This window comes from Mytilus californianus, unplaced genomic scaffold (genome assembly GCF_021869535.1).
Source record: "Mytilus californianus isolate M0D057914Y unplaced genomic scaffold, xbMytCali1.0.p SCAF_17, whole genome shotgun sequence".
NCBI classification, from domain to species: domain Eukaryota; kingdom Metazoa; phylum Mollusca; class Bivalvia; order Mytilida; family Mytilidae; genus Mytilus; species Mytilus californianus.
Genome location: NW_026262659.1, coordinates 10,603,775 through 10,629,991, shown reverse-complemented (window position 1 = coordinate 10,629,991; position 26,217 = coordinate 10,603,775). Strand labels below are relative to the sequence as shown.

The following is a 26,217-nucleotide window of genomic DNA, read 5'->3' as shown; positions in this document are numbered from 1 at the left end:
TGTTTGCCTTTCTTATTTCTTTTCTTTATTTCTTTTAAAAGTCCATTATTCTGCACATTTTGCCCATTATTCTTATTCCTAAACCCCATCCAGACCTTCTTAAACAGGTGTGTCAAAATTATCTCCCATTTTTGTTACTTTACAATACAATACAATACAATACAATACAATATTTTTATTTTTCCAAATTAAAGGGCCCATTCAGAGCATAACATGACATAGACATTACAGATACTTTATATAGCACAGGGTATTTCCAGTTTGTTGATATGTTCTCCATTGACGATTATGATGAGTCTTAAAAGGAAAGTAATTTGATTAAATCTTTCTAAAAAGAATATTACCAGGAACCCCCTGAAAATATAACAGAAAGGTAATACTTATAATGATAAATAATTAGTATTATGAATTGCTAAAATAGATACTTAGCCATTAAATGAAAATGAAAGTCACAGACAAAGAATAGTCCTATAACATATGACCTCGGGGGCATTATTTACTATTTCTATTTTATATTTCTGATTTTTTTTTTTACTATCAATGTGCTCCTAAAAAAAAATAAAAAAATATGAAAATATCAGTATAAAAACGTTAAAAATTGAATAAGAATGTGAAGTCATATGTTATAGGACTAAGACAAAGAAATGAAAAATCATACTAAATTTTTGAAACCTTTTCATTGACATTTCTCAATATAATCATAAGGTTTAAATCAATTCTGTGTTCAATAGAATTAATAAAGCAAAAACAATTTTGGACCTATAGCCTCGAGGGGGAGACCCCCTCTCCCTTTCATTATTTTCTGCTACATTAAATTTTCAAAATACTGAAATGAAGGGAATGTGTTAATAAAAGAGAGGCTGGACAGGTTAATTAAGGAGACAGGTAGAGAGGGGGCAGGAGAAAGGAGAGAGGGGGTGGAAGAAAGGAGAGAAGGGGCAGGAGAAAGGAGAAAAGGGGTAGGAAAGGCAGGTCGAACCCTGAACAGTTGGGGCAAATTAGGACACAATTTTCAAGCTTGATACTGTCTGAATTTGGATTGTGATAAAACTTTTGACATAATATAGGTTTCTGACACAAAATAAATGTGGTCAAAGATTTTAAAAATCTATTGCACAATACTGTGCAATTGAACATTTCTTCTTGAAACTTTTCAAAAATTTGAAATTTGAAAATATTTTTTAAAAAATTGGAACCCAATCCCCCCCCCCCCCCCCCCTTTTGTACGGAAACCAAGAACCCTAAAAAAAATTTTGCGGTTGTATAAAAAGCTTCAAGAAAGTGCTTTTTATAAATAGTCTTGTCCACGAACCAATCCCAACAAAACTTACTAATATACTGGTCTATAGGAGATTTTATTTCTTGTCCTTTAAATACTTTTCAAGTCTCACTATGTATAAGTTATATGCATTAATATGTTTGCCTCCAATCACAGGTTTATTCAATAATTGTTTTGTTAATGCACGATAAGGTGATCCATATATGTAGCATGTGTCTCTTTAAAAGAGGAGGGAAAGATACCAGAGGGACATTCAAACTCATAGATCGAAAATAAACTGACAACGCTATGGCCAAAAAAGAAAAAGACAAAAAGACAAATAATAGTACAAACGACACAACATAGAAAACTAAAGACTAAGCAACACTAGCCCCACCAAAAACTGGGGGTGATCTCAGGTGCTCCGGAAGGGTAAGCAGATCCTACTCCACATGTGGCACCCGTCGTGTTGCTCATGTTATTACAAACCCAGTAAATAGTCTAATTTGGTAGGTCACATTCGTGAAAAGTGAACAGGATTGTAGTTACGACATAATATTAAGGAACATATCCGATATCATCTGTGAAACAGATATTCCATAACGGTCAACCAACTCGTGATGGCGTCCGTAAAATTTACGAAGGAATGATTTCAACTTCACCATTTGAAACTCTTGGTTTAATAGCTTCCTTGTGAGCAGCAACCCTCTATCAAGAAAATCATGATAGGTAAAACAAGCCCGGGAATATAGTATCAATTCGGAGATATATACTCCGTATGCAGGCACTGCTGGAATGTAGCTACATAAAAATGGAAAGTTCACAATTGGGAAGCTGAGATCATCTCTTTTGTCGTAAAGTTTTGTTTTCAACCGACCCTTATTGTCAGTTTCTAGATTTAAGTCTAGATATGAGGCAGACTTAACTGTATCTGTTGTATCCTTTATCTCAAGTTCGATGGGATAGATGCGTTCAACATAGTCACCAAATTTTGAATTAATTAGTGAGAGAACATCATCTATATAGCGGAAAGTAAAGTTAAAGGATAACTTCTTTTGTTTCTTCCTAAGAAGTTCCTGTATGAAGTCATCTTCATAAGAATAAAGGAACAAGTCGGCAAGAAGAGGGTCACAATTGGTTCCCATGGGAATGCCGATAGTCTGTTGAAAAACATGTCCTCCAAATGTAACAAATATGTTGTCAATCAAGAAATCAAGCATCTTGATAATGTCAGTTTCAGAGAATTTTTTGTTTGAATCAGGGTGATTTAAGTATATATATTCACTTTCTTAAAATATTGAGACCTAATTTGATGCAGAGGCAGATTTAGGGGGGTGGCCTAGGGTGCCCGGGTCCCCCCTTTTGTAGAAAAAATTTGGTTGATTATACAGGAAAGCACTAAAGTATGACTGGAGCAGGCCCCCTCTTAGGCAGTCAGTGGCCCCCCTTATGAAAATTTCTGGATCTGCCACTGTGATGGGCCTTCCTGAAAAGTTTTTATTCTGTCAACAGTTCTTATCACCTTTGATTCATTTTATAAAATTTTGGGAGGGAATAACTGTTTGCCTTATAAGTTCAAGAGTCATATCTAGATTGTATAAGGTAGTGAGTTAGATCAAAGTGTCCTTTATTCTTTAATTTTTTAGACCATTTTCTATAGTATATCCTTTATATTTTGGCATCCCATTATTCTCTATTCTTTATATTTTTGCGCCCCTTTAATATTTTCTATTCTTTATATTTTTGCACCCCATTATTCTCTATTCTTTATATTTTTGCGCCCCTTTAATATTTTCTATTCTTTATATTTTTGCACCCCATTATTCTCTATTCTTTATATTTTTGCGCCCCTTTAATATTTTCTATTCTTTATATTTTGGCATCCCTTTATTCTCTATTCTTTATATTTTTGCGCCCCTTTAATATTTTCTATTCTTGATATTTTGGCATCCCTTTATTCTCTATTCTTTATATATTTGCATCCAATTATTCTCTATTCTTTATTATAAGTTAGCCTATTTTTATTCTATTCTTCATTTCTTTTGAAAGTCCATTATTATGCACATTTGCCCATTATTCTCTATTCTGTAAACCCCATCCAGACCCTCTAACAGTGTCTAAATTTTCTCCCATTTTTGTTACTTTATATAGCACAGGGTATTTCCAGTTTGTTGATTATGTTCTCCATTGACAAGACTCATTGAAAATTATGATGAATCTAAAAAGGAAAATACTTTGTTTAAATCTTTCTAAAAAAAATATTATCTGGAATCCCCTGAAAATATAACAGAAAGGTAATATTTATAATGATAAATAATTAGTATTATAAATTGCTAAAATAGATACTTAGCGATTAAATGGAAATAAAAGTCACAGACAAGGAAATAAAAAAATCTTACTAAATTTTTGAAACCTTTTCCTTAACATTTCTTCATATTATCATAAGGTAGCAAATCAAATTCTGTTTCAATAGAATTAATAAAACAAAAACAATTTTGGACATACAGCCTCATGGGGTAGACCCCCTCTCCATTTCATTATTTTGTGCTACACTTAATTTTCAAAAAAAAATTGAAATGTAGGGAATCTGTCAATAAGACAGCAACACAACCACACAAAAATACCCCAATAGATAGATGTTCATAACTTATATATAAAGCTTTACATTTAAACCCCCCTTTGAAGGAATAGTAGTGGGTGAAGTATTTTATAATACCAAATGGAAAATTCATCAATGGCATTACTAAATTTGACTTGTTTTATAAAAAGTTAAGATAATGGTTGATTGATTGGTATTTTAACGCCACTTTTTAGCGCCTATTTTGGGCTATTTCATGGCAGCCAGTTTTTATTGGTGGAGGAAGCCAGAGTGCCTGAAGAAAACCACTGACCTTCGATAGGAAAACTGACAATCCTAGTCGATTAAGATTGGAGTAGAGTGCACCTGCACTAGCGGGGTTCAAACTCACAACCTCTGTGTTGACTGGCTAGTGATTACAATAGTAGAACTACTTAGACCACTTGGCCACCGAGGCCCCTAGTTAAGATAAAGAGTGAATGTCAAAGAAAAACAACATTTATAAACGTGTATGACCATTAAAAACTAATTACACTGATGCCTTAAACCCAGTCTTCGTGAAAAACTTTTTGCTTACTGGCTGAAATAATTTTTACACATCCTTAAGGCTTGTAACTTTTCTTTTGAAAGTTTTTTTCTGTACAGTTTTTAACCGGATTTTCGAAGGAAATATCGGTTATTAAAATGGTGATATACGGCGGGCGGCTGCCAAACAGTGTCAGCACAATAACATGAAAACGCTTAAACAATTTTTTTTCAAATTTAAATATGTTGTTTCCTGGGACTTAATGAAAGTCTCTATTAATTTTCAAGATTTTAGTATATCTCCTTTGTGAGTTATCACCATTTTTAATATCCAAAAGTAGAATTTTAAAATATTTTACTGTTGTTATCATGTTATGATTTGTCTTATCTCAGAATAAAAATTGGAATGACAGATTAATTTGAAAATTATCTATTTCCTAAGTGGTAATGATTATAAGCTATATCATTAGAAATTTTGAAGATTATTACATTATTAATTATGTTAGAGTACTATGTTAAACAACCATAGTTCTGTTCAATTAGATATTATAAATATAATAGCATATGATAATGATTTATTTTCATTATTAATTAGATCTTGGAAATATTTTAGCATATGATAATCATTGGAGTGACAGATTTATTTGAAAATTTTCTGTTTTCTGATAAGATCTGTAGGACTGTATATATAAAGTTTGAAACTTACTAGTATTACTGTATAAATGAAGTTTGGAATTTACTGTTCATTATTAGACATTTTGTAGATAATTAAGTGTCCGTTAATCATATATATTCTTACCCCTACCCCCCTTCAATTTGATAATGTGCTTTTATCTTGTATACAGTTGAGATCCCTACTCCTAAACCATATATATTCTTGTATGGGACAATAAAACAAATCAAATGAAATATTGGGATAGTCCTCGGGTTCACAGCTACCCTCCTTTTTTTAGAAAACTTGTAAATGTGCAAGCTCCCCACCCTGAAACCATATATATTCTTGTATGTTACAAATCAAATGAAATAAAAGGTGAGTCCCCTGGGGTCACCCTCAGCGTGTCTGTTTGAGAACTTGTAAACGGTTGAGATCCCCACCCCTAAACCATATATATTTTTGTATGGGACAATAAAACAAATTAAATGAAATATAGGGGAAGTCCATTGTGGTAACCCCCACCCCCTTCTGTTTGAGAAATTGTAAACGGTTGAGATCCCCACCCCTTAACCATATATATTCTTGTATTTGACAATAAAACAAATCAAATCAAATTTAGGGGAAGTCCACGAGGGTAAACCCCACCCCCTTCTTTTTGAAAACTTGTAAACGGTTGAGATCCCCACCCCTAAACCATATATAATCTTTTTTGGGAAAATAAAACAAATAAAATGAAATTTAGGGGATGTCCCCTGGGGTAACCCCCATCCCCTTTTTTTTGAAAATTTGTAAACAGTCAAGATCTCCACCCTGAAACCATTTTTCTTCTTGTATATTACAATAAAACAAATCAAATGAAATAAAAGTCGAGTCCCCTGGGGTCACCCCCACCTTTTTCCTGTTTAAAAACTTGTAAACAGTTAAGATCCCTCACCCCTAAACCATATATATTCTTGTATGGGACAATAAAACAAATCAAATGTAATATAGGGGAAGTCCATTGGGTAACCCCCACCCCCTTCTTTTTGATAGCTTGTAAACGGTCAAGATTCCCACCCAGAAACCATATATATTCTTGTATGGGACAATATATCAAATCAAATGAAATATAGATGAAGTCCATAGGGGGTAAATCCCAACCCCTTCTTTTTGAAAACTTGTAAACGGTTGAGATCCCCACCCCTTAACCATATATATTCTTGTATGGGACAATAAAACAAATCAAATGAAATATAGGGGAAGTCAACGGTGGTAAACCCCACCCCCTTCTTTTTGAAAACTTGTAAACGGTTGAGATTTCCACCCCTAAACCATATATATTCTTGTATGGGACAATAAAACAAATCAATTGAAATTTAGGGGAGGTCCCCTTGGGTAACCCCCACCCCTTTTTTTTTTGAAAACTTGTAAACAGTCAAGATCCCCACCCCGAAACCATATATATTCTTGTATGTTACAATAAAACAAATCAAATGAAATAAAGTCAAGTCCCCTGGGGGCTCATCCCCACCTTCTTTCTGTTTAAGAACTTGTAAACGGTCGGGATCCCCACCCCTAAACCATATATATTCTTGTATGGGACAATAAAACTAATCAAATGAAATATAAGGGAAGTCCATTGGGGTAACCCCTACCCCCCTTTTTTTTTGATAACTTGTAAACGGTCAAGATTCCCACCCAGAAACCATATATATTCTTGTAAGGGACAATATATCAAATCAAATGAAATATAGGGGAAGTCCACGGGGGTAAACCCTACCCCCTTCTTTTTGAAAACTTGTAAACGGTTGAGATCCCCACCCCTAAACCATATATGTACTTGTATGGGACAATAAAATAAAGCAAATTAAATTTAGGGGAAGTCCCCTGGGGTAACCCCTACTCTCCTTTTTTTTGAAAACTTGTAAACGGTCAAGATCCCCACCGCGAAACCATATATATTCTTGTATGTTACAATAAAACAAATGAAATGAAATAAAAGGTGAGTTCCTTGGGGTCATTCCCACCTTCTTCCTGTTTAAGAACTTGTAAATGGTCGAGATCCCCGCCCCTAAACCATATATATCCTTGTATGGGACAAAAAAACAAATCATATGAAATAAAGGGTGGTCCCCTGGGAAAATTAATCAGTTTGTGTGTGTTATATTTGAACATAAATTAAATATATATAGGGTTCTTTCAAGTGCTGAATCTGAACTTGTTTTTAATTAGATAATAATCTATTTTTATTATGAGATAAAGTTTTTGACATTGATAGATAAGTTGCAGATCTGTATTATTTTTTGACACATGAAAGAAACAATATTAGCAACTATTAATTAAATTTGATTATAATATGGAAATAGATATAACATCATATCTGATTTTAGAGAAGTATTTTGCTGGTTTTTTACTGGTTTATGGAAATAAGTTTGAGTTATTTGCTTTGAAAAGTGATGTGTTTAATTGACATATATAAACTGATCTAATTTTAGAGATTTATGAGTGGTTAAGTCATATCTAATTTTAGAGAATTATTTTGGTGTTTTGTTACTGGTTCATGTCAATAAATTTGAGTTATTGGCGAAATATCATTGGTAAATTGTTTGAAACTTTTTTGGTAGGCTGTGTGTCTGTCTGTCTGTCTCTCTGTCTGTTTGTCCTTCAGTTTGGCAAATCAGTTTGCCACACTTTTATGCCAGGTGTTGAGGGGGCATTAAGTTTTACCCTTGTCTGTCTGTAAGTACATATGCTGTATGTCCCAAAATTGGTTTTCGTTCTCCACGGGACAATAAAACAAATCAAATGAAATATAGGGGAAGTCCATTGGGGTAACTACCACCCCCCTTCTTCTTGATAACTTGTAAACGGTCAAGATCCCCACCCTGAAACCATATACCTATGTTCTTGTATGTTACAATAAAACAAATCAAATCCATTTTTAATATCCAACAGTGGAATTTTAAAATATTTATCTCTTGTTATTATTTTATGACTTGTCACAATAAAAATTGGAGTGACAAATTTATTTGAAAATTATCTATTTCCTAAGTGGTGATGATTATAAGCTATATTATAAGACATTTTGAAGATTATTACATTATTAATTAGATCTGGGTTATATCTTAGCATATGATAATCATTGGAGTGACAGATTTATTTGAAAAATTTCTGTTTCCTGATAAGATCTGTAGGACTGTATATATAAAGTTTGAAATTTACTAGTAGGACTGTATAAATGAAATTTGAAATTTACTGTTCATTATAAGACATTTTGTAGATAATTAAGTCTCCCTAAACCATATATATTCTTACTCCCACCCCCCTTCAATTTGAGAATGTGCTTTTATCTTGTAAACAGTCGAGATCCCCACCCCTAAACCATATATATTCTTGTATGGGACAATAAAACAAATCAAACGAAATATAAGGCGAGTCCCTGGTACCACCCCCTGCCCCTTCTTTTTGAAAACTTGTAAACGGTCAAGATCCCCACCCTGAAACCATATATATTCTTGTATGGGACAATAAAACAAATCAAATGAAATATAAGGCGAGTCCCCTGGGGTCACCCCCACCCCATCCTGTTTGAGAACTTGTAAACTGTCGAGATCCCCACCCCTAAACCATATATATTCTTGTATGGGACAATAACACTAATCAAATGAAATATAGGGGAAGTCCAGGGGGGTCACCCCCACCCCCTTCTTTTTGATAACTTATAAATGGTCGAGATCCCCACCCCTAAACCATATATATTCTTGAATGGGGCAATAAAACAAATCAAATGAAATTGAGGGGAAGTCCCCTGGGGTAACCCCCACCCCCCTTCTTTTTGAAAACTTGTAAATGGTGAAGATCCCCACCCTGAAACCATATATATTCTTGTATGGGACAATAAAACTAATCAAATAAAGTAAAAAGCCGGTCCCCTGGGGTCACCCCAACCCCCTCCTGTTGAGAACATGTAAACAGTCGAGATCCCCACCCCTAAACCATATATATTCTTGTATGAGACAATAACACAAATCAAATGAAAATATAGGGGAAGTCCAACGGGGTCACCCCCACCCCTTTCTTTTTGATAACTTGTAAACTGTCAAGATTCCCACCCCGAAACCATATATATTCTTGTATTGGACAATAAATCAAATCAAATGAAATGTAGAAGAAGTCCATGGGGGTAACCCCCACCCCCTCTTCTTTTTGATAACTTGTAAACCGTCGAGATCCCCACCCCTAAACCATATATATTGTTGAATGGGACAATAAAACAAATCAAATGAAATTGAGGGGAAGTCCCCTGGGGAAACCCCCCCACCCCCTTTTTTTTTGAAAACTTGTTAACAGTCAAGATCCCCACCCTGAAACATATATTTTCTTGTATGGGACAATAAAACAAATCAAATGAAATATAAGGCGAGTCCCCTTTTGTCACCCCCACCCCCCTCCTGTTTGAGAACTTGTAAACGGTCGAGATCCTTACCCCTAAACCATATATATTCTTGTATGGGACAATAAAACAAATCAAATGAAATATAGGGGAAGTCAAGGGGGTCACCCCCACCCCCCTTTTTTTTAAAACTTGTAAACAGTCAAGATCCCCACCCCTAAACCATATATTTTCTTGTATTGGACAATAAAACAAATCAAATGAAATAAAAGGCCAGTCCCTGGGGTCACCCCAACCCCTCCTGTTTGAGAACTTGTAAACAGTCGAGATCCCCACCCCTAATCCATATATATTCTTGTATGGGACAATAAAACAAATCAAATGAAATATAGGGAAAGTCCATGGGGTAACCCCCACCCCCCTTCTTTTTGATAACTTGTAAACGGTCCAGATCCCCACCCCTTTACCATATATATTCTTGAATGGGACAATAAAACAAGTCAAATGAAATTGAGGGAAAGTCCCCTGGGGTATTACCCCCACCCCCCTTCTTTTTGAAAACTTGTAAATGGTCAAGATCCCCACCCCGAAACCATATATATTCTTGTATGGGCCAATAAAACAAATCAAATGAAATATAAGGTGAGTCCCCTTGGGTCACCCCCACCCCCCTCCTGTTTAAGAACTTGTAAACGGTCGAGCTTTTCATTATTAATAAAATAATACCACATTGAGGTCCAAAGGGTCCTAAATTAAACTTTTGTTTAATTTCATCAAAAATTGAATTCTTTGGTTCTTTGATATGCTGATTCTAACAATGTTTGAGTGTTTAATCATATCTAATTTAAGAGAACTTAGTCATCACTGGTTGTTGTTATTATATTATTGATTATGATCTGAAAAATTGCATCATATCTTATTTTAGAGAACTATTTATCCAGTTTGAGTTATTTCCATTTGCACAGAAAATATTATGGATAAAATTAACCTGTGTTTCATTTCAACATAAATTAAATATATATATAGGTTTTTTTCAAATGCTGAATCTAAACTCTATTTAAATATTAGATTCTTAGGCCCAGTTTTCAAGTTGGTCCAAATCAGGGTCCAAAATTAAACTTTGTTTGATTCAACAAAAATTGAATTTATGGGGTTCTTTGAAATGCTGAATCTAACCATGTATTGAGAGATTTTGGATTGTGGGCTCCTTAATCAAATTGGTCCACATTGAGGTCCAAAGGGTCCTAGATTAAACTTTTGTCTGATTTCATCAAAAATTGAATTCTTTGGGTTCTTTGATATGCTGATTCTAATTTGGACCATAATAGGTATTTAAATGTCCAATTTCAAATATATCATTTCTTTGACTACATTCATTTTGTGTCACAAACCTATGATGTGTCAAATATTCAATCACAATCCAAATTCAGAGCTGTTTTAAGTTTAAATGTAGTGTCCATACTTGCTCAACTGTTCAGGGTTCGACCTCTGCAGGAAAATCCGGTTTGCTGTCTCTCTGACAGCCTCTTGTTTCATGATAACATGCAGATTTTGTGGTTTAATGTAGAGACACAGTAGCCTCATTCAATTTTTAATTGTATTTAGATTATGATTTTGCTTTTTCATTTTATAGTATGGACAGAGAAGATCGTCGTCGTTACTTTATAGTAGGATCTGTAATACTAGAGGTAGTCACTCCATTGTTCTGGAAGAGGATAGAAAATGATTATACAAGCTGTGGCTTAGCATCACTACAGGATTTCTTAAATAAACAATCCACAATTCACGTCCTCTTCCACCTTCGACACAGAAACACATGGTGCTGCAAGGACAAGACAAAATGTTCCAATAATCGTTCACTTCCACTCCAATATTGCCAATGGGATCTACTGTATACCGAAACTAATCCTGGTGTGAATCCACATGACTGCCATTGTAAGTTCTCCGCCAATCCTGTACAACTAGATGATCTAGACATCACCTTAGCAAGCCTGATCCTACTTAACTGCTGCACCCTTACACCTGATGAAAAAGCTGCTATCAAAGAGTTACGACAATACAAGAATGACTACCTCAGTCACAATATAAAAGGGGCAATAACCAAAAGAGAGTACAGAACACTATGGGCAGACCTGACAAACTTTATCTTACAACTGGACCCCAGTATACAAGATAATCTGACTAGGATAGAGGCCAGACCACTAGATGAAGCTTTATGTAGCAGATATTGTATTAGTCTTCTTGATCTCCACGAAAGACTTGATGAGGTTAATTTACTTATTTGTCACATTCTGTTAAAACAGATTCTCTAATTAAAGTCATCTTAAATGAGCTGTAAATATATTTCTCTGAGGAACATTGTTTTGGAATCAGACAATTCCATCTATAAGAATTTAAAGAAATGTTGAAATTCATTCTTCAAAGCCCACTACTGGGGATAGTGTAGTAAGAAGGTCTGAATTTTTCATCAGACCATTGTAATCATGAATAAAAAATTATGGTTAGTACCAGTTAGGGAAACATTCAACGCAAAGTTAGTTTATTACGATGATTTCTGTAAAGAAGGTGTATTAAACAATTATGATCATTGACAAACACAGATTGATGCTAAAATTTGAGTTCTTCTTCTTCATTGTCATTCAGGCAGTACTTCTCTATAGAAGTTCCTTATAAATTGTTCTTGAGCAACGTAAACCAGGACTGATACTTGGCATTTCTTTCATTTTCAAACTTATACAGGTATTTAAAAATGGCAAGGTCATGCTTTGCCAATGAAAAAACACAAAAAAAAATTCTTGTCTAAATAAAAACTAGAGGTAATCTGCTAGCAAATCTCACAAAATAATACCCCACCTCTTGTATTAATCTTAATATACAAAAAAGTGAGCTTGACCTGGCAAGCAGACATTCCAATATTATTTGCAACACATCCACTGATGGTGGTCAACTTTATATATAAAACATTATTTATATCCTTCAATAAAGGCATTCAAAATTTCTGAGTAAAATATGACTAAGTACAAAGTTTGTGACGACCTTGACCCTGCAGACAGACATCCCATCTGAACATTCCAACCTTTAGGTTAGACACACCTTCATGTCATGTGCAACAATTAATACTAAGTACCATTAATATGTAAGTAACTCTAAGGAATTCAAAAGTTCTGTACCAGTCACAGACAGACAAATAGGAGTGATTCCAAGAAAGGGGTTGGGGTAGGGATGGGGATGGTATAAATAAGACTTACACAACTATAAGTGGTATTAGGTGATTATATAAAGTTTTGTTCCTTTCCCTGTTTACATACAATAGATATAAGAAGATGTGGTATGAGTGCTAATGAGACAACTCTCCATCCAAGTCAAAATTTATAAAAGTAAACCATTATAGGTCAAAGTACGGTCTTCAACACGGAGCCTTGGCTCACACCGAACAGCAAGCTATAAAGGGCCCCAAAAATAACTAGTGTAAAACCATTCAAACGGGAAAACCAACGGTCTAATCTATATAAAATACGAGAAACGAGAAAAAAAACTTATGAACCACATCATCAAATGACAACTACTGAAGTATGTATATTTTTTTCTCAAAATCTTTACAGATTAACTCTACTATCCAGACCATGAACAACTCAGTACAGGGTTCTCTCCAAAACATGGATACAACAGTTCAAAGTTCACTACAAAACATGGGTTCATCGATGCAGGTGATTGGTAACTCGGTACAAGGTTCATTACAGAACATGGGAACATCCATGCAGGGTACACTGAGGAATATTGATACATCCCTACAGGTAAGCAGAGTTATATTTATCATTTTTCCCCTTATCTAATTTGAAGTACAGTTATAAAAACCTAACCAAAATACATCACATAAATGTCAAAAGTAGAAATGGTTAAAATAATACTTGGCTTTAACTTTGTCATGAGAAACAAAATAAAATTATTAAAATGCTTATGAGCACTAAGGGAAATATTTGTCGCTGAACATTGAGAAATAATTATTTACTTAAACTACTGTCAGATAAGATTTGATAGTTTTGCTTGTGGTGTAAAAAGTTATATCAAACCATGTTTTATTTTTACAGGAGTTATTGTTTTATGCCAGAAGAGGTATGGCATGTCAATGTTATGCGGAGAGGAGTGACAATCAAGGTTAGTTACTTAAAAGATAGGTGTTGACCCCTTAATCAGAAAAAATATTGGATGACCAGAAGATATCAGATTGTTAAGTATCATTCAAATACCATTCTATTTCTATTTTGCTGTCAACTGTCAAAATTAGTACCTGCTACTATGGCTACTTTTACACTTTCTAATGTGGCTGGATGCCATAATTTGAGTTTCTTTAATAGAAAAATGAAAACATCATGTGTCCAAAGCGCTTTTCTGGATTTACTTTCACCTGGAAGGTGTAATACCACCAAATCATAGTACGTCACATCCGGTTGCATATGAAAATAAGTCGAAAAAAAAATATTCCCTTGAATTTGACAGTTGTAGGTAATTGATCCTACATTTCATTGCAGTAAAACATTTCTGGGTCATAAACATATATCTTAGGGTATTTCAAAGCAACATTATTTTTTTATTTGGGGTTTCTATAGAATATTTTGGAAACTTGAGGCTACATGGTTACTAAAGCTTGTACACAGGTTAAAAAAGGGGGAAAATTTGATTGGTTAACTTCCAGTGATGGTTATTTTCTTATATGCAATGAAATGTTATGTGATATTTTTTCTATAGTACTGGACAGGATAAAACTTTACTCATGCCAAGTATTTCTTTATTTGAAACAAAGATAAATTCTGCACAATTTTTTGAAAAGTGCAAATTTAACAAAGACTAATAGGGTAAAATCAATGGTGGTATTACACCTGGAACACTCAAAGCTGAATATTTGAAAGCCAAGAATGTAACAGTTGAAGAGCTTAAATCTTAGGGATATTTTGACTAAATCAAAATAGGCCACCAGCATTGCCTTATAAAAGAGGGTAAATGATTACAGGGTAAACTGAATGTTGGGAATTCTTCTCTGATCAGGATACTACTGAATATTATTGCTTAATATTTGCAAGACAAACAGTCCAAATTTTTTATTTAAATCAAAATTTATATATAAATTTACTGTCGTTTCATGGCTTCAGGTGTAATACCACCATTGATTTTCCCCTATTAGTCTTTGTAAAATTTGCACTTTTCAAAACATTGTGCAGAATTTATCTTTGTTTCAAATAAAGAAATACTTGGCATGAGTAAAGTTTTATCCTGTCCAGTACTATAGAAAAAATTTCACATAACATTTCATTGCATATAAGAAAATAACCATCACTGGAAGTTAACCAATCAAATTTTCCCCCTTTTTTAACCTGTGTACAAGCTTTATTAACCACGTAACCTCAAGTTTCCAAAATATTCTATATAACCCCAAATAAAAAAATAATGGTGCTTTGAAATACCCAAGATATATGTTTATGACCCAGAAATGTTTTACTGCAATGACATTTAGGATCAATTACCTACAACTGTCAAATTCAAGGGAATATTTTTTTTCGACCTATTTTCATATGCAACTGGATGTGACGTACTATGATTTGGTGGTATTACACCTTCATAACCTGTCAATATGTTACAGTTGATAATAATAACTTATAAGCATTGTTTATCAAATTCATTTATTGAACATTTAGTTTTGTAATTGCATATAATATTGAATTGCATTTAAGATTTAAGCCTATTTCAACAAAACTCAAACCTTCTCTTTTACCCTGATCTAAATGGACAAATTATAGCCATTATGTTACCTACTGTTGTCTAATGTTGACCTAAAGCTGAATATAGTACAACATAGGATATCCTATGGAATTGTAATCTATTTCCTTCAATTTATAATCTATTCTCTTTAAGTATAACATTTCATTTTCCCTTACTTTTAAAAGTCATTAAATATTTAATACCACTAATTAATTTTACAACATTAACAGTCTGTTATTTTTTTTCAGAAAAAAGACTTCCTTTCAGAAGGAAATACAAACTAGGACAGTCAATCTTCAAACTACATCATCAGACAGACCTGACATCAGTAGTTAGTAATGACTTGAGATATGATATAAGAGGTATAGTAATGATGGATGATGGTAGACTGGTGATGTGTTTACCTCACAAGAACAAACTACTGATCTGTAATACAGATGGATCACCGATAGACCGTATACATGTACAGGGTTTACCATGTTATGTTGCAGCAGTCAACAACTCTACAGTAGCTGTTACACTGTTGTTTAGTGAGTGTATAGAGATGTATGACATAAACAATAAACTCAAACTTAAATCAATATCAGTACCTGGAATGAGGTATTTGATTTGCATTACAACTATAAACAACAAGTTAGTTGTAGGTGGTAATGACATACTACAGATCATAGATCATCAGACAGGAGAGGTGGTACAGACAATACCAACTGACTGTCCTCCTGACAAGATACATGGTTCTGGTGACAGAATATTCTACTGTCACCACTTCTTCGGCAACAACAAGAAGCTGTACTGGTACAGTTATAGTGATGACAGACATCACTCCCTAACATTACCATCACGACCCAGGAGGATGACTACACTACAAGATGGCAGTCTGTATGTGATGTGTAATGATGGATCATTACAACATGTGTCATCTGATGGTAAACAGTATAAACCAGTGACAGGTCTAGAACAAAGTTACAGTATAACAGAGATCAGTAATAATAAAAAACAAAGAAAACTTACTACAATTTATGGTTCATTTGTTCAATTATATAATGAGATATAAACCATGCAGTGTACCCTTTATATCTGATATTTCTAGTAATATGTTTAACATGTTTGAGGTGTGTCTTCTTGACTAAGTTACATTATGGATGTATAGGAAATAAATAGTCTTAAAAACAGGTGATATTTCAGTAAGTTAATTTTGACTAAATAATTAATGAACAGCAGGAGGTTGCCTGTGATACACATTTTATTTCTTATGCAGAAAAAAAAATCCTGCAATCTGATTGGTTAATTACCTGGTAGTAAAAAACACCCAACCCTTGTTCACCTGGGGATAAAAAAAATATAGCCAACAATTCCCCCAAAAAAAAATGTTGCCAAAATGTTGAAAAAAAAGTTAAAATGAAAAACAAAATTTACAAAATTACAAAATAAAAAGTATATAAATTTCAGGACAAAAAAGAAATAGAATTTTTTTCCCCTCAAAATAAACAAAAAATACAAAATAATTCCAAATTTCCCTAAAATAAAGAAAAAAAAGTATTTGACAATGTGCAGCAACTGTGTTCAAAAAATGTTCCACTGGAAATTATTCATTAGCATTTTTAGTCCCCTACCAACGAAGTCGAAGGGGACTTTAGGTTTGCACTCTGTCCGTCTGTCTGTCTGTCTGTCCATCTGTCAGTCCGGCAACTCAGTTTTCCACATTTTTTTTCTTCGTTCTTGAAGATATTGATTTGATATTTGGTATATAGTTTTATCATGACAAGTTATAGATCAAGTTCGAATTTTATTCTGGTCGGATGATTTAGTCTAGAGTTATGGTCCATAAAAAAACTCCATAACTATTGTTAGAGTACTATGTTAAACCATATATCTGTACAAAGGGAGATAACTCATTTTTTAAAAGACATCCTTTGGTAAATTGTTTGAGGAATTTTGTGGCAGGTTTATATGTTATTTTGTATAAACTAATTTTCTGAATGCTACATGTATATATATATATTTTTTTGAAATCCTTTAATTAGATAATAATCTATTTTTTTTAAGGTATATATTTCATTACATTACATTGTGTAGATAAAAGTTGTTAACATTTTATAGATAAGTTACAAATCTTTATTAGTTTGTGACAAATGAAAGAAAAAATATTTGGAACTATTAATTATATTTGATTGTAATTTGAAAATAGATATACATTGTATTACATCATATCTAATTTTAGAGAACTATTAATCATATCTAATGTTAAGAGTGTTATAGGTTTTCCTCACTTTTTTTCATCATTATTGAAGATATTGATTGACAATTGGTATATAATTTTATCATGACAAGTTACAGATTAAGTTCAAATTTTTGTTTTGGTCTGATAATTTAGTGCAGAGTTATGGTCCTTAGACTTGAAAAAATTCACTCATATGTTCAGTTTTCCACACTGTTTTTAGTCATGCTTGAAGATATTGACATGATATTTACTTTTTGTTTACACACCATGACAAGTTATAGAACAAGTTAGCATTTTGTTCCAGTATAATGAATTTTTACCCGGTAGGGGACTATGTATTGCCATGCAATACTCTCAGAATGCTTGTCCTATTTAACATCCACAGGCACTTGTCTCAGAATTTTTTCTCCCTTTATACCATTGATATAACACAAGGTACTTAACTCGCATTTTTGAAAAATGTCAGCTGGTCACAAAATTCCGTTATATGCCAATTTCTCGGTTGTCAACCCACAATGGTGTATAACACACCTGCTTTTGTTGTCAGAATCATCCTTAGCAGGCCTACCAAAGTATGTCAATCGTAATTATTTCGTCTGCCGACACCAGTTTGGAAACATAAAACTAGCAGTATAAGGTATCTTCCCACTCTCTTTATATATCTCGGTTTACAATTGGTCAAATTTTATGGGAAGGTCTAAATGTTTCTCTGAGTTATCTAATCTTATTTCATTTCATACGTGAAGTCCAGAGAGAGTCTGAATGACATTGATGTAATGGGAAAATTTGAGTCTAAAAAAACAAACTCGTAACTTATTAGGACATTCTACAAATAACACTCATTAGATTTTTTCTCATGATATCTTATACAATTTTACTAACTGGGTGATAAGTTCTATTCAGACAAAAACTAACAGTTTTTTTAAAATAATTTTTATAATTAATCATATCTGCAAGTTTTATGTTTCCAATCTGGTGTAGGTAGACGAAATAATTACGATTGACATACTTGGGTAGGCCTGCTACGGATGATTCCGACAACAAAAGTAGGAGTGTTATACACCATTGTGTAGAAAAATCAATTTAGATTTACGGCATAACAAGTTTTAGTGGGGTTGACAACCGAAAAATCGGCATATAACAGAATTTCTCGACCGGCTAACATTTTTCAAAAATGCAAGTTAAGTACCTTGTGTTATATTAAGGTATATAGGGGAAAAAAATTCTGAAACAAGTGCTTGTGTTAACATCCCAGTTTAAAAATGAGTAAAGAATGCTTCATAAGAAATAAATTTGTTATCTTGGTGTAATCAGGGGTGTACAAAATTTTACACCTGTTGAAAATGCTTCTGCTGCGCCTCAGGGTGTATGAATTTTCCATACTATAAAATTCTGTACACCCCTCAGCCCTGATTACACCAATGTAACACATAGTATACCTTACCTTTGTAACTAGGTGTGGTGGTGCTGGGACATAGGTTCTATGTAGCAGGGACATATTACTGGGGGCTGAAAACAGAACAGGTAATGATTAAGTAATGACAAAAACCAATTCTAGTTTTTTAAATGATTTAAAACTGAAAGCCATTTTTTTTTTAAATGCAAAGAATTTCTTTTAATAAAAATTATAATTTCTGCATTATTTTTTTTAAATGTTTTAACAGAACTCTGTGAATTTCCTAATTTGAGAATATTCTTTTATTTCAATTTGAACTGGAAGTTATTTTTCAAACATCTGATAATTTAGCTTAAACAGGGACAGTCTATACTAACGGGACTGGTCACTTATAACAATGTGTATACAAATTTGCAGACAGAACTGTGCCGTCGCTGATGTCGCGTGACTTCATAGCAAATCTTTTCCCATTTACGAAGTGTTCCTCATAACTATATGTTCAAGTTAACGCAAAAACATTTTTATGAAATTTTATACATTTTGTCATTGCAAAATGCTGTTTTTGAAAAGATTCCTCTGATAGTTTTTATATGCCCGTTTTTTTATAAATTTCAGATTTACCGTTTTCCAAGTTATGGGGTTTTATTCATTAAAATAGGGGGGATTTTTCAGTTTTTGGACAATAACTCAAAAACAATCTCACCAATTTGCAAGAAACTTTGGTGAATTGTTTATTTCTATCGACATGAGCTCCCTTTTGATTTTTTTAAATTTTAGACTATATGTTTCTGATTTATGGGGTTTTATTCATTACAAAAAGGGGGATTTTCCAGTTTTCGGACAATAACTCAAAAATGCTTTCAGCATTTTTTATGAAACTTTGGTTAATTGTTTATATCTATTGTTGTAAGCTCCTTTTTGATTTTTATAAATTTAAGATTTTACGTTTCCGAGTTATAAGATTTTATTCATAAAAAAAGGGTTGATTTTCAAGTTTTTGGACAATATCCTTAAAGTGCTTAGAGCAGTTTTCATTAAACTTTGATGACTGATTTATATCTATTAAGATAACCTCCCTTTAGTTTTTTATAAATTTCTGATATAACATTGAGAAGTTATTGTTTGTTTATAGTCTGACAACAGATTTACTAAGTATTGCGCAACAGCACAGTGTATTGCACAACAGCAAGAGATCTTTAATTGAATATAAATTCAATTCATATAACCAATTTCAAGTTCTTTGACTACATTTATTCAGAAACCTATAATATGTCAAATATTTAATTACAATCCAAATTCAGACCTGTATCAAGCTTGAATATTGTGTCCATTTTTGCCCCAACTGTTCAGGAATGGACCTCTGCGGGCGTATCCGGCTGCACTCAGCGAAGCAGTTTATTTAAATATAGATCTTTGAATTTTGAGGTAATTTGTTAGTGAATTACGCGTGGCCGTCATCTTGTTCGATATGTAAACCCTTTTGCACGACTGGAGTGTTCTTCCAAACGATACGTCTCAGTTTAATAATTTAACATTCTTTCAAAATCTTATATTTTTTGTCATGGAAAATGGCTATTAATCAGATTTTATATTAACAAATATTAAATTACAATGTACTGAGAAATATGATGTAACTAATAGCTTCTTATATCAGAGATACAAAACTAAGTTTTTTGTTGGGTGGAAGATTTACACGGGCGGTTTTATTATTAATTAAAATCAATAGAGACGAGTCTGGTTAGTATAGAAAGTCCCTGGCTTAAACAATGCCTAAATAATCTAAATTTATTTCTATTGAATTCAAAGAATGGAAAGAATGTGTTCTTTAAATTATCAATAAATTTTTTCCTAAACGTAGTGTCTGGAACTACACAAAATCTTACATGTAAGAAGTTGTATTTTCATTTCCTCCTTGTTCCCTTTCCTCTCTATCTCTTCCCAATCTGCATCTTCTATCCCACAATCCATTGTTCCAACACAAATCTTCTCATTTCCTGTGTAAACTTTACCAGGTGACGTATACTCAAAACAATATCCACCTCCTTCATAGATTTCTGATATCACAGAATCTGCGAACTGATCTCCAGAACTATGAATAAATATACAAATGTTCTGCTTAGATAATTGTATGAAGTAAAAGAATGTAATTGGAAAACATCTTTGTCTTTGACTGTAAACTGTTTACCATGATAACATCACAGTTCCAAAATTGCACAGAGTAATCATCCATTTGGTAAAAATAGCAGCAGAAATCTTCATGTTTTCTTAAAGACCAAACAATTTAAATTTTATGATGTGACAATATGCACACCTATCAACACAGCTTAATATATCTAAATTATACACAAAACGTTCACAGTAAATATCAACAAATGAAGAATTCAATGGAAAAGTAAAAACTACGGAAACGTCGCCATGTGACATCCACAAAATGTCAACTTCTAAAGAGCAATTAAAATATGTTACAGGCATCCATTTCTTAATAATATGAATAGTAAGCATAGACTAATGTCAAATTGTTCAAAGTATATTGAGAAATAAGACAAACCCTCAGTTATTCCATACGTAGGGATGCCAATTGAAGCATGGATGCAATTTGGGTACTCCTAATTACGGAGTCATTGATCGTTTGGAGGTTAGTTCAAACCCATTTTTCTATGATTCAATATGGATTCAAAATCAAATCGGTGGAACTATTTAGTAAATAAGGATACATCTACAAATAAACACAAAATAGAAAGTCTTGTCTGCATCAAAAATTAAATTAAAAGAAAAAACGGTAAAAATAGGTGCAATTTAAGTCCATCATGTTATACATTGTGGTTGAGGATAATATCTATAGGAAGCAGTTCAACTTAGAAATCTTTGTGTTTTTGTACATATTTATTAAAAGCTGACTTGTGATGTGTAACATATATAACTCAACATTACACAACTATTTTAGTGTTTGTATATTTTATGTGTACATTTTATAATAAGCATAACACACTACTGTTACTACTCTCAGATCTGTACTTATAGTGTCTTTTTAACTGGCGTATGAAAATGATTTGTGATCATTAGCCAATAATTCATGTAGGCATTAATATGATAATTGGGAGAGCCCTCTAGACTATCATGCTATACTCAAGTGTCAGTTTCATTACTGGAAAAGCATTATGAAATAACCGAAATTATTTCTGTAAAAAATAATTTTTGGACCTAAATCCCAATCTGCCATTTCAGTCATTGGCCTATCACATGTATCAGTTTAGGTCATGTCTGGCAAATATGTCTGTTTTTGGAACCCTTGATGTATAAATTGGATTATCACGATTTCATAATAACAGATCAATTTGTTTTTTAAACCAAATATTTTTCTTTTTTCTTCTTTATTTGGACACAAAACTTTGTTTATTTGCATATATATTTCATAATATTTATTACATCAATAAAAAAAAATTACAAATTTATTTGTTCCAATTAATTTCTGCCACTATATGCAAATTTAGCATGTAAGCACACAACACAAACTAAGAAAAGATGACCCCTAGTTTTTGGTAGGGTTCGTGTTGCTCATTCCTTCTATGTTTTGTTTTGTGTACTATTATTTGTCTATTGGTCTTTTTCTTTTTTAGCCATGGCGTTGTCTGTTTATTTTTTCCCCATATAAGTTTAAATGGTTCTATGGTATCTTTCGCCCCTCTTTTTATACAAGTCTTTGTACAATTAGAACTAGAGAGCCAATGTAGCTCACCTACCAGTATGTGCATTTTCACCATTGAAGACTTAAATATAATTCATTACTTGGATCCCATTTTTGTTGATCTTGTCTTTTTGATAAATTTGCTGTTTACATTTTCATTATCTTTTACAATTTTTGCATAATTTGCAAACAAATGGGTTAACAAATCAACAGAGAGCAATAAATTCTGTGAGGAGTCAACTGACAATTTCGGCCATGTTAATATATTTGCAGATCTTGTTTTGATGATCATTATTGCTGTAAACATTATTTCTTTATCTGCTATAGTTTTGGTTGAAAATTCAAAGAATGGTAATAATCATCATTTAGGGACAATAACTCCTATAAGGAGTGGATCAACAATTTTGGCCATTGACTTGTTTGCAGATCTTGCCTAGCTGATAATTTTTTCTATTTTTAACCGGATTTTCGTAAGATCCAGTTATTGATTTAGGATGTACGGTGGGAGGGCAGGGGGCGGGTGGGCAGCTGCCAACAAGTGTCATTAACATGAAAACCCTTTGACAAAATCTTTTCAAATTTAGATATGTTGTTTCTTGTGACTAAATGAAGGTCAAGTTCAATTTCACGATTTCAGCTGTTTTCGTTGTTGAGTTGTAGACCTTTCAGTGGCAAAAGTGATTCTTATTTATGATTTATTTTTTTAAAGTTATTTCCCTTTGAACAGAAATGGTGTAATTAGTAAGTATATGGATAGATAGTCTATCAATGATTGTATCTGTTCAATTGATTTTAGTCAGTTGTCAAAAATTTCTTTATAGCTATTTTTTTTAAAGTTGTGTGTTTTGAAGGTATATGTCACAGTTGTTATGTGGTATTTTCTTTTTGTTGTGTGTGTTAATGTTTAATTTTTACTTGATCCTGTTTGGGGGTCCAGATTTGCTAATTTTTTTACTTGATCCTATTTGGGGGTCCAGATTTGTAAATATCATTTTCATTAGGTAATAATCTATTTTTATTCTTCCTATAAAACTACACACAATTTAACTAAATATACACATTTGTACATGTAAATAAAATTGAGAATGGAAATGGGGAATGTGTCAAAGAGACAACAACCCGACCATAGAGCAGACAACAGCCGAAGGCCACCAATGGGTCTTCAATGCAGCTGGAAACTCCCGCACCCAGAGGCATCCTTCAGCTGGCCCCTAAACAAATATGTATACTAGTTCAGTGATAATGGACGTCATACTTAACTCCAAATTATACACAAGAAACTAAAATTAAAAATGATACAAGACTAACAAAGGCCAGAGGCTCCTGACTTGGGACAGGCGCAAAAATGCGGCGGGGTTAAACATGTTTTTTGAGATCTCAACCCTTCCCATATACCTCTAGCCAATGTAGAAAAAACAAACGTACAACAGTACGCACAGTAAAACTCAGTTCAAGAGAAGTCTGAGTCCGATGTCAGAATAGGAAACAAAAGAAAATAAACAAAATGACAATAATACATAAATAACAACAGACTACTAGCAGTTACTGACATGCCAGCTCCAGACCTCAATTAAACTGATTGAAAGATTATGTCTTCATCATATGAATATCAGGCACAATCCCTCCTGTTAGGGGTTTAGTATTATACCGTCATAAAATATATGAGAAGAACATAACCCATGTCATGCCAACAACTAGTTTTAGAATAAATATGTTTAATTCCGATGCAAAGACCCTATAAGAGAATCAATATTAAAGCCAAAATATGCAATCTTTAATGACCTGACGACAGTATCGTAACTATATCCCTTCTTAATAAGTCTGTTTAAAGGTTTTGTTAGCTTTTGAGGTGAATACTGACAAAATTGTCTTTGAATAAGGACAATGTTTTTACTATTACTTCATTCATGCAATAATTTCCACCTTTTATCAAGATAACAAACATGTGGTAATTATCAACTAACTAGACATCATTGAGATGGGAGCCATCTCTGTGGGCCCCACCAGTAGCAGATACAGAAATTTTCATTAGTGGGGGCCCACTGACTGCCTAAGAGGGGGCCAGCTCCAGTTATGCTTCGGTGATTACCTATATAATCAACCATTTTTTTCCCACAAAAGGGGGGAGCCGGGTTAATATACATGTCAAGTATAAACTTTGAAATCATAACGTTCTCAAGATATAGAGCGGACATGATCTTTACCATAGGACATGGGGTTGTCAATTGAAACCAAAGTTTTTGACCTCGACCTTCAACCTAGGAAGTTGTACATACATTATGACACACCCTTTGGTGTTGGTTAATATACATGTCAAGTATAAACTTTGAAATCAGAACGGGCCTCAAAATATAGAGCAAACACGATCTTTACCATAGGACATGGGGTTGTCAACTGAAACCAAAGTTTTTGACCTTGAACTTTGACCTAGGATAATGTACAAACATTATGACACACCCTCTGGTGTTGGTGTTGGTTAATATAAATGTTAAGTTTAAAGTATGAAATTATAACGGTTCTCTAGATATAGAGCGGACACCATTTGTTACGGAAGTACGGACTGACAGACTGATCACTAGGCGGGCCCTAACAAAATTAAAATTGGAGTGACAGATTTATTTTTGATTTTGGGCCGAGTTTTCAAGTTGGTCCAAATCAAGGTCCAAAATTACACTGTGTTTCATTTCAACATAAATTGAATATATATAGGATTCTTTCAAATGCTGAATTTAAACCTGTACTTAAGATTTTGGATTTTTGGTCCCAGTTTTCAAGTTGATCCAAATCAGGGTCCAAAATTAAACTTTGTTTGATTTCAACAAAAATTGAATTGATGGGGTTCTTTGAAATGCTGAATCTAACCATGTATTTAGAGATTTTGGATTGTTGGCTCCTTTATCAAATTGCTCCACATTGAGGTCCAAAGGGTCCTAAATTAAACTTTTGTTTGATTTCATCAAAAATTGAATTCTTGGGGTTCTTTGATATGCTGATTCTAACAATGTACTTAGATTTTGGATATTGGACCATAATAGGTAAAATGTCCAATTTCAATTTTTTCAGTTATTTGACCACATTCATTTTGTGTCATAAACCTATGCTGTGTCAAATATTCAATCACAATCCAAATTCAGAGCTGTTTTAAGCTTAGATGTTGTGTCCATACTTGTTCAACTGTTCAGGGTTCGACTTATGCAGTAAAATCCAGTTTGCTGTCACTCCGACAGCCTCTTGTTAAAAAGTACCTATATCTATTAAAGTTTTCAAGATAATAGACAATAAAATGCTCCGGGGCCCAGCTTGACACAACTGCAGAGGTTAAACCCTAACAGTTGGGGCAAGTATAGACACTACATTTAAGCTTGATACAGATCTGAATTTGGATTGTGATTAAATATTTGACATAGCATAGTTTCTGACACAGAATGAATGTGGTCTAAAAACTTAAAATTTGAAATTGAACATTAACCTATTGTAGTCTAATATCAAAAATCTAAATACATGGATAGAAACAGCATATCAAAGAACCCCAAAAATTTAATTTTTGCATGAAACAAACAAAAAAAGTTTTAATATTGACCCTTTGGACCTCAATGTGGACCAATTTGATAAAGAGGCCAAAATCCTAAATCTAGATACACAGTTAAATTCACCATATCAAAGAACCCCATATATTCATTTTTTGTTGAAATCAAACAAAGTTTCATTTTGGACCCTGATTTGACCAACTTGAAAACAGGGCCCAAAATCAAATTTCTGAATACATTTTTAGA

General features: G+C 33.2%; 2 protein-coding genes across 4 annotated transcripts in view; one reads left to right on the top strand and one right to left on the bottom strand.

Moving 5' to 3' along the window:
• The window catches only part of LOC127726365 (uncharacterized), a 111,393-nt gene extending 88,990 nt beyond the window's left edge, over nt 1-22,403 (bottom strand). For both annotated transcript variants that reach the window (XM_052233725.1, XM_052233724.1), the window contains exons 1-2: nt 20,643-22,403; nt 18,808-18,872 (exon numbers count right to left, since the gene is read on the bottom strand). In XM_052233725.1, coding sequence (XP_052089685.1) covers nt 18,808-18,872; nt 20,643-20,727 — 150 coding nt within the window. In that variant the 5' untranslated portion in view covers nt 20,728-22,403. The remainder of the gene's footprint in view (nt 1-18,807; nt 18,873-20,642) is intronic.
• Nucleotides 256-22,211, top strand: LOC127726381 (uncharacterized). 2 transcript variants are annotated; one of them, XM_052233766.1, is made up of 5 exons: nt 256-373; nt 11,022-11,655; nt 12,991-13,182; nt 13,477-13,543; nt 15,391-22,211. In XM_052233766.1, exons 2-5 carry the CDS (start codon nt 11,023-11,025, stop codon nt 16,194-16,196), a joined length of 1,698 nt encoding a protein of 565 aa, XP_052089726.1. In that variant the 5' UTR covers nt 256-373; nt 11,022; the 3' UTR covers nt 16,197-22,211. The 2 variants fall into 2 exon arrangements, with proteins under 2 accessions (XP_052089726.1, XP_052089727.1); XM_052233767.1 differs by lacking the exon at nt 256-373 and adding an exon at nt 2,635-3,552.
• Nucleotides 22,404-26,217: the final 3,814 nt, after the last annotated feature.

Coding starts and splice junctions, on each gene's coding strand:
- LOC127726381 (XM_052233766.1), top strand. CDS start 11,023: ATGGACAGAGAAGATCGTCGTCGTTACTTTATAGTAGGATCTGTAATA. Junction 13,183..13,476: donor ATATTGATACATCCCTACAG/GTAAGCAGAGTT, acceptor TTATTTTTACAG/GAGTTATTGTTTTATGCCAG. Junction 13,544..15,390: donor GGAGAGGAGTGACAATCAAG/GTTAGTTACTTA, acceptor ATTTTTTTTCAG/AAAAAAGACTTCCTTTCAGA.